This window comes from Plectropomus leopardus, chromosome 9 (genome assembly GCF_026936395.1).
Source record: "Plectropomus leopardus strain MGB_pleo_1.0 chromosome 9, ASM2693639v1, whole genome shotgun sequence".
Classification (NCBI taxonomy): domain Eukaryota; kingdom Metazoa; phylum Chordata; class Actinopteri; order Perciformes; family Serranidae; genus Plectropomus; species Plectropomus leopardus.
In genome coordinates this window covers 1,439,269-1,452,444 of record NC_142184.1, presented here as the reverse complement: position 1 = coordinate 1,452,444, position 13,176 = coordinate 1,439,269, and the positions used below count along the sequence as shown (strand labels likewise).

The 13,176-nt window shown below is 43.0% G+C and overlaps 2 protein-coding genes across 7 annotated transcripts in view; one reads left to right on the top strand and one right to left on the bottom strand.

Moving 5' to 3' along the window:
- The window catches only part of LOC121946465 (myosin-7-like), a 33,024-nt gene extending 25,431 nt beyond the window's left edge, over positions 1–7,593 (top strand). The window contains exons 36-46 of the mRNA XM_088081583.1: positions 90–214; positions 309–424; positions 633–819; positions 1,832–2,041; positions 2,762–2,887; positions 3,615–3,705; positions 3,786–3,865; positions 4,714–4,818; positions 4,917–5,012; positions 5,304–5,447; positions 5,533–7,593. Of these exons, the coding sequence (XP_087937709.1) occupies positions 90–214; positions 309–424; positions 633–819; positions 1,832–2,041; positions 2,762–2,887; positions 3,615–3,705; positions 3,786–3,865; positions 4,714–4,818; positions 4,917–5,012; positions 5,304–5,447; positions 5,533–5,544 (1,292 nt within the window). The 3' untranslated portion in view covers positions 5,545–7,593. The remainder of the gene's footprint in view (positions 1–89; positions 215–308; positions 425–632; positions 820–1,831; positions 2,042–2,761; positions 2,888–3,614; positions 3,706–3,785; positions 3,866–4,713; positions 4,819–4,916; positions 5,013–5,303; positions 5,448–5,532) is intronic.
- Positions 7,594–8,712: 1,119 nt separating this feature from the next.
- Positions 8,713–13,176, bottom strand: part of sulf2b (sulfatase 2b) — an 86,704-nt gene continuing 82,240 nt past the window's right edge. For all 6 annotated transcript variants that reach the window (XM_088081596.1, XM_088081600.1, XM_088081599.1 and 3 more), the window contains one exon: positions 8,713–13,115. In XM_088081596.1, coding sequence (XP_087937722.1) covers positions 13,085–13,115 — 31 coding nt within the window. In that variant the 3' untranslated portion in view covers positions 8,713–13,084. The remainder of the gene's footprint in view (positions 13,116–13,176) is intronic.

The window sequence follows — 13,176 nt, the reverse complement described above, 5'->3', positions numbered from 1 at the left end:
GTAGGCGCCTCTAAACCTCTGTATAAGACCTTATATCAGCCGTGTTTGTATTTTAGACCTAAATTACATTTGTGATTGATTGACTCCAGAGGAGATCCTGGACCTGTCGGATCAGATCAGTCAGGGAGGGAAGACCATCTATGAGCTGGAGAGAGTGAGGAAGATCCTGGACATGGAGAAGAGCGACATCAGAGCGGCTCTGGAGGAGGCAGAGGTAAAACACTGAGCTGCTGTAGATAAACCTGTCGGCTCTGCACCGACTCAACTGTTGACTGAACGACTGTTCCTACCGGCTGTCCGCTCATCAGGGGACTCTGGAGCACGAGGAGAGTAAGACCCTGAGATTTCAGTTGGAGCTGCAGCAGATACGGAGCGAGATTGAGCGCAAGATTGCAGAGAAAGATGAAGAGATCGACAACCTCAGGTACCAGATTTACGAAATAACAGACTCAGATGTAGAAGAGGAACATCAGAGGTCAGTTTAACACCAGAAAACAAAACCTGCCAACTAACCAGAAGACCTCTAATACTATCCTGCAGAGGAACCAAATTTAAAATGTAAAATCTGCAGAGTTAGAAATAATGTCATGATCTTTGCCTGTGAGAGTAGTAATACCGCCGCTGTCCACCAGGCGGAGCCACCAGCGTGCCCTGGACGCCATGCAGGCCAGTTTGGAGGCGGAGGTTCGTAGTCGCAGCGAGGCGGTCCGCCTGAAGAAGAAGATGGAGTCGGACCTGAACGAGATGGAGGTTCAGCTGGGACACGCCAACAGACAGGCGGCCGAGAGCCAGAGGATCATCAGACACCTGCAGACACAGGTAGGCTCACCTGAGACACAGAGACAATAAAGTCCTCAACATCAAGGTGGACAGGTTAGATAGTGGAAAGGTGTCCCATATTCCTAAGGTGTTTTCACACCAAATTTTTGCTTCACATTTCTTAAATACGACTGCTTCAGTATTTTTTGGGTGTGAAAACTTGTCCTAATTGGAAGTACTACTTTACTGAAGAAGTCAGCTAACGCCAACGTTAACGCTCAGCTGGTTCATCGTAAAGTAAAAAGATATCTGGAATCAAGTAACAAATTTATATTTTCAGACTTACCATTGCTCATTTTTCAGTCATGGAGTCATGGCAACGATGAGTTTGTCCGTTTCTGATTCACGTTGACGTCAGTCTTTGCAAAGACTTGTAACGAACCTGAAACATGATGAACTTGAACAAACCCTCACAATCTGGGCAACCACGACTCGTATGTGATGATCGGGTTATTACGCGGGTTTCCATCACAGATTTGCACAAAACTTGAGCGATACTTTTGAAATTGCAAGCTGACTACGTTTCCACTCAGTGATGCGACTTCTCTCACGATGTTACGCAACTTACCTCTCGTGATAACATCGCAGTAACCACGGCGATGGATATTTAAAACATTGGCAGGTTTGTTTCTGTTGCAGCCGCTCAATGAAGCCGATCTAATATATTTTCTGTCAGAGTGAAGAAGATCTCGATCTCTTCTTCCGTCCACACATACCGAGTCATGTTTAGCAGATAAAGGGGAGTTTTTTCAAAATTGACGTTTCCATTAGTCGTATTTTGCATTTGCAATTTCAATTTGCGCAATTTGACGGGTTACTGGAAACTCGCCTACTCATGTGGCGTCTGTGTCTGCTGCATGTTTGCTGACATGTTTTCAAGAACAAATCGATCCCACGTTGGCGAATCCAGAGTTTTCCAGCCTCTTAAATCTGCGGCTCCAGATGCGTAGTTGCTCGTCTTAAACGATGCGACCTGATGTGTAATCGGACCTCGCCGGCTCCGTCCCCGCAGGTCAAAGAGCACCAGGTGGATCTGGAGGATAAAGTCCAGCTGACCAATCAGCTCAAAGAGCAGATCGTCCTGCTGGATCGACGCTGCGCGCTGATGACGGCCGAGGAGGAGGAGCTGCGCGGGATCCTGGAGCAGACCGACCGCGTCCGCAAGATGGCCGAACACGAGCTGGTGGAGGTCAACGAGAGAGTTAACCTGCTCTCTACGCAGGTACACACACAAACACACACACAGGTAGACTTTGAAATGACTACCGATAAACTGACGGACCGAAGACGGACCGAACGTTGGACCTCATGCAAGAAACAATTTACCAAAAGTTTTTTTTTGCTTTTCTCTAACATAAGAGAAAATTTTACGAAATCACTTTTACCAAGATACAAGAAAAACATCTCGCTTTCACTGCCACAAATTTTGACCAGCGCAAGAAAAAAATATGTTTTATATTTGAGGAACATTTAATTTAAAATTTAAAAATGCATTAATATCATCATCAATATCATTCAGAAGAATTATTATGACTGGATTATTAAATTTCAGGAGTGAAATGATACTTCGTATACTTGGTGCACTGATCCCAGTTATTAGTCATTTCAGTTACTCTGCTAGTAGTTGTACTTTTTACTCCATTAATATTAGATAACTACTTTACAAACAAGCCATATGAAAATATAAAAGCGCAGCTAAAACAAGTCGATGATTAATTAGAAAATTAATTGGCAACTATTATATAACTGTCATATAACCTTTATAAGGAGTTGCTGTTTCTGCGTTCACCTGTGCTGACAGGTGACCTGTGATCAGTACAGAGCACACCTGCTCAGAGCAGATTTGGGGGCTTCAGAGTGACTTCTCTTATATTTTCTCTTACTGGAGAAATGACTGTTGCTGCACGAGGCGCAGTGACGAAACGGCTGCTTCCTGTTTCAGAACTCAGGTCTGATGAACCAGAAGAAGAAGCTGGAGGCCGATGTGTCCGTGCTGTCCGGCGAGGTGGACGAGGCGATGCAGGAGAGCCGCAGCGCTGAGGAGAAAGCCAAGAAGGCCATCACCGATGTCAGTCCTGACCTCCGACCTCTGAGTCGTCTTCCTGTTTGTGATTGTGTTCTTGTGTTTGGGCGATTTAAAGCTCAGCGTGTCGGTTTAAAGCGGATATTTCATCAGAAAGTGAATTTAAGTCTGTTCCTTACTGAAACGATGGAGTATTAGTGCCACATTGAAGAAAAAAACGGATTTTGTTTTGAAATAAATATAAAAAAGGAGAGAGAGAAAATTTAGAAAGTGACTTTAAAAAAAAAAAACAGTAACTGGGTACAAAGTCCAAAATCCCTATTAATGATTATTAGAATTATATTATTTTATTAAAAATTATTTTAATTTTTTCTGGACTTTTTTCAGGTAATTTACGTGTTTGTTCTTTTTTTTTTTTTTTTACTAATTCAGATTTGCTAATTTGTTTATTATTGCTGTTTTTCTTTTTTTTGAGAGAAATCAAGTCGATTTGCTCAGGTTAAAAAGAGTTTTTTTGTTTTTGGAGAGAAAAACACCTCTGTGGATAATTCAGCTCTAAAAAAAAAAAAAACTTCTTGAACAACGTAAAATGAAGGAATTCTAACCGGGAGAAGTTTCAGTCAGTTGCAATCTGCAACCTTCACCACTAGATGCCACTAAACCCCCCTAAATCTGACGCTCTCCCACCGCTCTTCTCCTGTGCCGGTGGAGAGCTGTGAAGTTGCGCGGCTGTAAGAGAGCTGACCCGAATCCTTCGCGTGTTCCTCTGCAGGCCGCTCTGATGGCGGAGGAGCTGAAGAAGGAGCAGGACAGCAGCAGCATGATGGAGCGTCTGAGGAACAACATGGTGTCCACGGTCAAAGGTACGAGACGAGGTGGACCTGCAGGGCAGAGACGCCTGGAGCCGCAGGTGGATGTGGTTAACGGTGTGTGTCTCTCTCAGAGCTGCAGGTCAAACTGGACGAGACGGAGCAGATGGCGCTGAAGGGAGGAAAGAAGCAGATTTATAAAATGGAGACGAGAGTGAGTGAAAAGTCCTATAAAATGTCACAACAACTGATTTGTTGATAAGATTTTTAAATACTGGAGCTCCGAGCAGCAGAGCTGAGAGCGGGGACCCTCAAAAAGACCGGAGGTCAGGGGCCAGTCGCAGCAGTCCCATACGGGTTTCCAGGATTTCAGGACATTTCTAGGGTTTTGGAAATTTTGAGGATTTTAGGATGATTGTAGTACATTTTTAAAATTTTAGGACATTTCTAAGAATTTGAGTCATTTCCACGACTTTAGGACATTTCTAAGATTTTAGCAAGTTTCTAAGATTTTAGGACATTTCTAAGAATTTATGACATCTCCAGGACTTAACATTTCTAGGATTTCAGGACCTCCTCAAAAATTTAGGACCATTTTAGCATTGTCTTAGGATTTTCAGACAAGATTCTAAGATTTCTAAGATTTTAGGAATTTTTTCGGATTTTAGCACATCTTCGGGTGCCGTACAGGTGCTGCCTTAGAAATCAGGATTACCAGAGTCTAAAAGTCAGTACTGTCAGATTTGACTTAAAAGTTAAAGACAACCAAAGCCTAGAACCTGCCCAATCATCATAAAAGTAGCCCAATTTTAGTTTATTTTGAAAATATTCAGTATATATGCATATGTTTCAAGCCCGATATAGCAACAATAATCAGTCCTAAGACGTGTGTCCGGTCTCTCCAAAGTTTTGAGGCTGCTGAATGAATCTGTTACAGTCTTTACTTTTATGTGTCGATGTTTGACTAAAGTCTACAGTGAATTTAGGCTTCAGGAGTCAGAGAGAAAGCACAGAGAGGAAAAAAGGTCACTTGGTGAGGCCGGAGCGCTGCTGTGTGTGCAGGTGAGGGAGCTGCAGACGGAGCTGCTGATGGAGCAGAAGAAGAGCGAGGAGTATCAGAAAGGAGTCCGTCGCTACGAGCGGAGAGTCAAAGAGCTGACGTACCAGGTGTGAAGACCTCACATCGCCCAGCTGCTGCTTCTGTCCACCTCATACAGATGTTCAGGTGGCTCTGTGGTCTCACGGCTCTTTCTGTGTCCCTGCAGACGGAGGAGGACAGGAAGACTCTGCTGAGGATGCAGGAGCTCATCGAAAAGCTTCAGACCAAAGTCAAGAGCTACAAGAGACAAGCAGAGAACGCCGTGAGTCTTTATGACCGTTACTATATGACACTAAAATTGAAAGACAGGTGACAAAGATGTCAGAGTTAAATAATTAAAGGGCTTTAACTTTATCTTTACCATGCACGAAACAACAAGTTCATACCGTGATGAAACTGCAGATTCTGATTTAATAGAGCTTTACATTCAGTTTCAGTTTATGGTTTATCCGCTCAGCTGCCACGTTACTGTTCGGGTTCGCTCTCTCCGCTCTCAGAGAAAGACGCCATTGCAAAGCAATTCAAAGCTGTCGTTCCTCTGTTTGTCCACCAGGAGGAGCAGGTGAGCTGCAGCACGGTGCGTTTCAGGAAAGTCCAACACGAGCTGGAAGACGCCGAGGAGAGAGCCGACATCGCCGAGACGACCGTCAACAAGCTGCGGATTCGAACCCGCGAGCAGACCAGTAAGGTGGCTACGGTGAGTCGTACTCACAGGCTTCCTGCTGTTTGTGTCCGTACGGTTAAAGCTGAGTGTTTCTAATCTGCCGTTTGTGTTTCTGCAGATCGTCGAGTGAAGCTGCGCTGCTTCCTCAAACACCATCGGTGTGTCTCTGTTGTTTGTGTGGCGTTAGTATCGCCCGGGTCACATGGCCTGTCCGAGCAGCGCATGGTGGCTACCTCGCTGAACTGCTGCAGCTCGCACATTTGTGGCGTTCACACTGAACGTTGTTGCTGCAGCGCTGCTGCAGAGCTGCCTGCTGCTGTGTTATCAAAATCACGCTACTGCAAATATTTCACATTAAAACGCCTGGTGTTAACAACTGAAGGGATTTTGTCAACAGAAACATTGTCAGAGGGCTTTTACTTTGTTAAATGGAAACACAAAAGGTTGGGTAAAACAGAAATATTTGTATTTCCTAATGTCTGTAACAAAAAGACAGTGAAACTGTAGTAAAATGGGGTATGATATAAAAAATATTCTTAAAGGACCATTAAACTCAATTTTTTGCTTAAAAAGCCAAAAAAACATCTAGAATCCATTTCTCTAGATGTGCCGCAGCTGCGAGCCGCGCTGTGGCTGCTCGGACCTGTTAACACGAGCGCCGACATAGAAGCAACAGGTTCTGCAACGCATACACGCTGCTAATGCAGGCAGTGTGGCCCGGGCGTAATGTTTGATTGGTGTGTGTTTGTGATTTTTTGGGTGGGGGTGGGGGCCGGCAAATCTGCATCCGCTGTATGTAATCATGTTAATATGTTTCTATATTCATCGTAAAGCTTCGTGAGCTGGCTTGTAAAGGAAGTGTTGAGGGCCACAAGTATGTATGAGAGCTGGTGTCAGCAGCAAGCTAACAGTATTTGTAGTACAAACAAAAAAAGGTTGGCAGTACTGAACGTTTTTTTAAAGAGAGACAGGAAGCTGCGAGGCGACTTGGTCGGCAGTGTTTCCTTCTGCCTTCCAGGCAGCCCGAGAGATGTGCATAAGATGAAGTGAAGAGCGGTGATTATCATCATCTCGCTGCATCGCCATGAATCGTGAAAGGAATTTCCAGCACAGAGACAACACTAGTACATGACAGACCAACTGCAGTATTCACCAAACATGAGAAAGTCTGTACTTACTCACCCCAAATTCCTGCTTCTTGTATTTCTCATTCTGAGTGAAAATTTTGCTGCTCGTTGCTGAAAATGTTGAGAATGTGCATGTTTTTTGGAGCTGAGGAGGAAAAAGATAGATTACGGGACAGAGAATGATTCATAACTGCAGCACCGGCTGTATTTATTCATGTTAAATGCAGTGCATTAGGTTAAATCTGCAATAAGTGATGTTTTAAAAATTGGATCAAATGACAGTGATGTAAAAGTGTTTCTCGTAGTGCAGAACACACTGAGAATCATCACCAGCTAAGCAGCTCTGTGCCGTCTGTAGCTCTGTATTATTCGTAACTTTAGTCCGCTCACCAGCTGTCCGTATAAAACTACGGTCAGCTGTTTCCAAAAACAAACCGCCACTATCGCGTTTGCCCTGGAACAGCTGGAGAGCCCAGTGCACAGAGCCCTCTGCTCGTACTAGGCGCTCATTTCGTCTGTATTTGTGTGCGTTTTCTGAAAGCTTATGGATTAAGACGAAACCAAGCATTATCGGCGGGATTCATAACGTACTTCAACACCTTCTTATTCCAAGTCATCACATGCTGCTACATATTACGCTCTAGGTATCTTTCTGCGTTTGCTATTCACCTTTCGGGATCCCGCTACTGTGATGTCATCACAAGCACATGGTCATGAGGACGGTTGGGTTTAGCAGAGTATGAAGCCAGTGATGGTAAAAACATTTGAAATGATCTGTTTTCATACGTAAAAAGAGAATAAATGAGCCCTTAGCTGAGATGATACTTTATGTGACGGTACACCAGGTTCTCTGCCCTCTAGTGGTCAAAAAGCTTTCTTAATTTTTGGAAAAAAAGCACAACAACACATGTAAGATACATAAGAGTGCTTGTCTTCAGATTGTATGTTTGGCTATTTATGTGTGTGGTTTCTTTGTAGTTAATGATTTTAACAGAACTCTTCAGTGTAGTAAAGTTAAAGAAAAATAAATACCTTTTTGTGTTTGAAGAACAGTTTGTCGATTTGTTTAATGTCCTCTTCTGCACCTCAGATCACCTGCAAGCCTGCGACACACAAACCACGATGAAGAAATACGACACAAACATGCACCATGACTACATGCATGCACACACACATGAAATAATAAAACAGGAAATACTCAGATATACCTGGCACATCTCAACAACACCAACAGCTGAAAGTTTACTGTCCCACACAGACTGCAGCAATATTACAGAAAAAACATGAAGTACTGTTGATTTAAAGAAACAGGAAAAGTTTCTACACATTTTCCCATTTTTTGTCTGAACTCTCACCTGGTGCTGTATCGAATCAAAAGTCTTACCTGTAGTAGCAGAGCTAAAAATGTAAAGTTTGTGCTGAAGGTGGTGCAATGAGAAAGAAGGCAGACTCACTAAAATCAGTGGTTCATCCTCTGGGGATGTATCAAGTAATATCAAAAATGTTTTTTTCTACTATTATCCAAAATCCAGTGGAAAAATCCCACAGGCCTTCTGACGAGGGAACCAGGGAGGTGCTAAAGGTCGGCAGAAAAACATCATCCTGCAGCATTTTATTCAAAATATTCTCCTGATGGTGACGTGGGAGGAAAGGTCTGGAGTCAGCACAGCAATTCGGATAAAGTCTAGTGACCGTAAGTTTTTACAGTAGCTGAAATTTCACAACAATCTGGTCAGCACTCACTGACCTGAAGCAAAGCGCCCACACAGTTTCACGGACAAAAAATGAAAATGTTTCAATTACTTTTCAAGGAACCATGATAAGTATTTTGTTTTTTCCCCCTCTTCCCTCGCATTTTTCAAACTCTGGCCAAACATAACTTCTGCTGGACCTCATTTTTTTGTGACTAGAAAAACATGACTATGAAATTCCATAACTTCTCCAGGTTTTGATGAATCGTTAATCAATGGACAGAAAGTTCATTAGCACCAGTTTTCATGAATTATTAATTTTTTAAAGCAAAAGCAGCAAAGAGTGGCCTCTTTCAGCACCTTGAAAATGAATCATTTCAATTAGTTTTTAGTCTTATATGACAAAAAACTTTACATATTAAACACGTAAACCAAAAAATTAAACATAAAAACAAACAGAAACACTTTGAGCAGAAAATGTACATTTTGGCATTCGACACTTTATTCACAAACTAAAACCAATCACTGTATCCAGGTCAGTGGGTGACTGTACAGGTGTGTTAGATCAGTGTTAACCGGCTGCACACGGCAGGATCACGTCACGTGTCGTCACTTCCTGTGTCACCATGAACCCTCCACTGGTCCATCGCTCCGTCCTCCAATCAAAGTGCTCAGCAGTTTGTCCTTCAGTGTGTGTGTATCTGTGTGTGTGTGTGTGTTCGGTGTGTGTGTGTGTGTGTGTGTGTGTGTGTGTGTGTGCGCGCGCGTGTGTGCAGTTCAGAACCAGAACTCTGACCTGAAGTCTCGCTGGTCCAGAACGGTCCGATTCGAGTGCTTGTCTTTAGAAAACACACCTAAACATTTACAAATACATTCAAACACAACCAGGAGTTTTTTTCTTTCCTAGATAGTTGTTAGACAGCAAATAGCACCGCAGAGCAAATACATTTGGGGTTAAAAAAATAAAATAATAAAATAAAAACTACAGACAGCAGGTCGGTCGGCTGCACTCACACAGGAAGGAAGAAATCACCCTGAAACACTTTTACACTGTTCGAGCATCATAGTGCAGCTTGTTTCCTCACATCAACAACTTGAGGTCAAAATGAGGTGCGACAGCAGAAATATTACCGAAAAAATAAGTGTTGGTGTCGGTCAAAACTGAAAGACTTAATACATCGTAGAAGAAGAAACAGAGAGACTTCTGCCGCCACAAACCAACAGCTCAGAAAATGTGCTCAACACAGCGTTCACAAGAGGGCGCCTGCATTTACCAACACCCTGCAAAAACGAGGGAAAATGTTCTCTGAAATCACAAATTTGTGTATTTGATTACCTCAATTTCATAATTTATTCTTACAATTTTCCTGGTTCCTTTAACACAAAGGGCTCCAAATTATAGCATATGGACCAAAGTGCTCAGCGCAACTTCACATTCGCTCGTCAGACATCACGTAACGTATTTGAACAATGAGGAGCAAGAGGCAAAGGCTTTTGTCTTAAGTCCCTTAATGAATCACAGGTGTGTTCTGGGCCTAACGTCTATTCAACGATTCAGTTTGTCGTCTCACATTTCCTTTGACATTCAGATGCTTTCGCTGCTTACATGGCAGATCTGTCAAATTACAGCAGCGATCCGTTTCCTGCAGAGAATCCAGCGGTCAGAGCAGAGCGGTCGCTGCAGGAAATATCAAAATTAAAACTGTAGTTTTAAACTTCACAAAGAAAACAGGATTAAAGTTTTGCTGCTCCTCATTTGTAAATGTACAAAATGTATCTCTTAATGTGTAAGAAGCTCTGCTCTTCTCTCTGCTACGTTCACATTTTATGTTTCTTATAAACGGTTTGTGAAAAGTACTGCACCCATATTTGTACAGATCCCATGTAATCCTGAGCCAGGAATCTGTACATGACCCACATATTTTGTAAAACTGCAATCACGTGACAGCAGCTCCGCTCTGCTCTCTGCTATGTTCACATTTTACACAATGATGGTAATATTTTCTTCATTAATGATGGATTATTTCACCCAGTTGCAACCTGTCTGTGCGTCTCTGTGTGTAACAAGCAGACACAACCTACTATCTGAGTAATGCACCGTCTCTATAGCACGGAAATATTGCACCATTTTTAACTTAAGATCACGACTTTGGTGCTCAATGGTCCAAATGTTTTCTGCTGCAGACAATACACCTGAACACACCTCGGACCTACACCTGAGCACACCTCGGACCTACGAAGGGTGCACTTACATTTGTTACTTACAGATTGTGAGCGCTGGCTGTGACAATAATAAGACGGTCTGAAACCAGAGATGACAGTTGTGCCGCTTTGCAGCCCAAAAACACGACATTATACCTGCAGAATCATCCCCGCAAACCGACGTGTCTTTTTCCCATCCGAACTCTCACGACTTCAGTTTGGTTAAACTAGATTCAGATTTTGGAGCGATATGTCCGGATGTACTTGAGGGGTTTTTGGTCGGTAAACAGCGTCTCATCTTTAAAATCTCTTCAGTGTATATTTTGGGGTTGTTTAACTGTGAAATCCTGGATGACACATCAAAAAAATCCGTATCAGTAATCACGGTGACTCCAACTTTGAGTGACTTTTAGTTATTCAGGGAGAAGAACATTAAATTGATAGTACAAATGATCAAACTGCAATATTTCTATATCTATTTACCACATGAATCAGCAATTTGAGTACGACGGCGTGCTAATGGTGCAAAACCACCTTCACTGCATGTTGCTGAAAGTCATTCTGGGAATTGTAGGAAATAACAAACCAAGGCAGCATTCAGCAAGACCGAGATACCAAAAATAAAAAATAAAAAATGACAACAGTTCAGCACTAAAGCTGATTGTTTCGCAGCTGTTGATGTTTGGATGTAACAGTGTAAGAGTATCTGAGAGGTGATTTTAACACTGACGCACATCTGATGTGTTCATATTCAAGTTTTAAAAAATGTCAGCCCGAGGATCAAATCCCGTCTGTGCTGGATCGAATAAAGAAGGCAGAAACCGCCGGAGGAGCAGACGTGTGCAGAGTCTGAAGTCTTGTTTTTGCTTCGTGTGTGAATCCAGTCGTGTTTTTCTACAGTTATATTTTACAATTTATACGTTACGTGTCCTAATTTAAAACTCTGGACATTTCTGACCAGTCGTTTGATTTGGGCGAGGGAGAAAATCTGACGACAAAAAAAAAAAAAACACCAAAAAAAAAAAAAAGGAGAAATCAGCTGGAAACAACTGAAAAGGAGGAGAAGGCGTGTGCAGGAGGAAGGAGATCTGACAATGATGTTTGATGATTAACACGAGTAAAAAATGAAAAGAAAAGATTATTCCTCCACAAAACAGCTGTAACAAGATCTGGACCCAATGACATCAGCACGTGGTCCTCTTCTGATTGGCTCACGAGTCCTTTCAAGTCCTTTTTTAAAAAAATCCTCGTTTGCTCTTTCTGTGTTTTAATCCGAAATGTTCTCGCCACCGTTCTCTTCAGGGCTGCCGAGTTGCATCGTGGGCACTGTAGGCAGTCACCAGGTTAGTACAACTGTAGCTCTGTCGTCAGTAAAGTTGTCGGTCGCCACGGTAACCAACGCTCAAGTTAGTGGAAGAAATAAAAAAAATAAAAATAAAAAAATGGAAGAAATGACATCAGCAGTGATGTCACAGTGTTCGACGTCTCAGTCTGATTTTAGTAACGAAGAAACAGGAGGAGCTCCTTTAATGTCTGTTAGAAAGACTAAATATGGACACGTAGAACAAATATGGCCGCCGGGAGGTCACCTGAAGAAGAAGAAGAGGAGGAGGAGGAGGAGGAGGAGGAGACGTTTGGAGATTTTGCACTGTGTGAATTTTATGTTTTTACTCAAAAAACTAACGATATCTTTTCAGCTTTTTAGCCAGAATGACGGTAATAAAAGTGTATTTAACACTGAAAGCACAAATGAATTGTTGCTTTCTCTTCATGTAGGTCAAAGGTCGCACTCTGGAAACTCCCAAAAAACACTTCATTTCATGATCTGATATATAATTTTAACCCAGAATCTGATTACACTCAGTTTTAAGGTGCATTTCGGTGATTTGAGCGAACCGTTAAACGCCACCTCGGTGTGTGGTTAAAGTTTCCGAAATTTCGATTAAACACAACTGCGAGATGACTGCGTTTCCACTCAGTGATGTTCTGCGACTTCTCCGGCGGTAACATCCTAGTAACTCAGTAACCATGGCGATGGATGTCCGAAACGTTAGCAGGTTTATTTCCAGGATTCAAAGAGTTAAACTTAGTTTTGCAAAATAACTGAAACAAGATGATTTCCATCAGAAGCACGAAGAAATATTCAGACTGAACGTGCAGATTTTGTTCACGTTAAAAAAAAAAAAAAGAATCAGAGGAATTAACTTTCGGACAGAAACGAGTTAAAAATCAGATAAATATCCAAGTTTTTCTCTAAAAAACGGCTTTGCTGATATTTTACGGTCGACTGTGGAGTTTATTCACCGAGATCGCAGCGACCACATTTTCCCCGTCTCCTCCTCCTCCTCCTCTTCATCACCGCGTCCTCCTCGTCCTCCTCGTCCTCCTCGTCCTCGCCTCCTTCTGCTGCCCTCCTCAGAGGAGAAGGTGAGGAGGAGCAGCTGATGAAGAGTGTTTGGTCCCAGCGTCTCCCTGAGCAGCGGGGTGGGAGGACCGGGCGATGTCACACAGATAGCAGAAGCTGATTGGCTGACCGGTTGAGACGGGGGCGTGGTCGTCGACCGGCGCCGCCTCCGTTTCGACGACCACGCCCTGCTCCTTCAGGCTGCTGTGGGTGGAGTCAGGAGCCTGCTTCAGCCAATCAGGAGGCTCAGCCCTTCCAGCCGTCCCAGATCGGACCTCTGCGTCGACACAGAAACCACGGTGAACGTCGGACCACAGGAAGTGTGTGTGTGTGTGTGT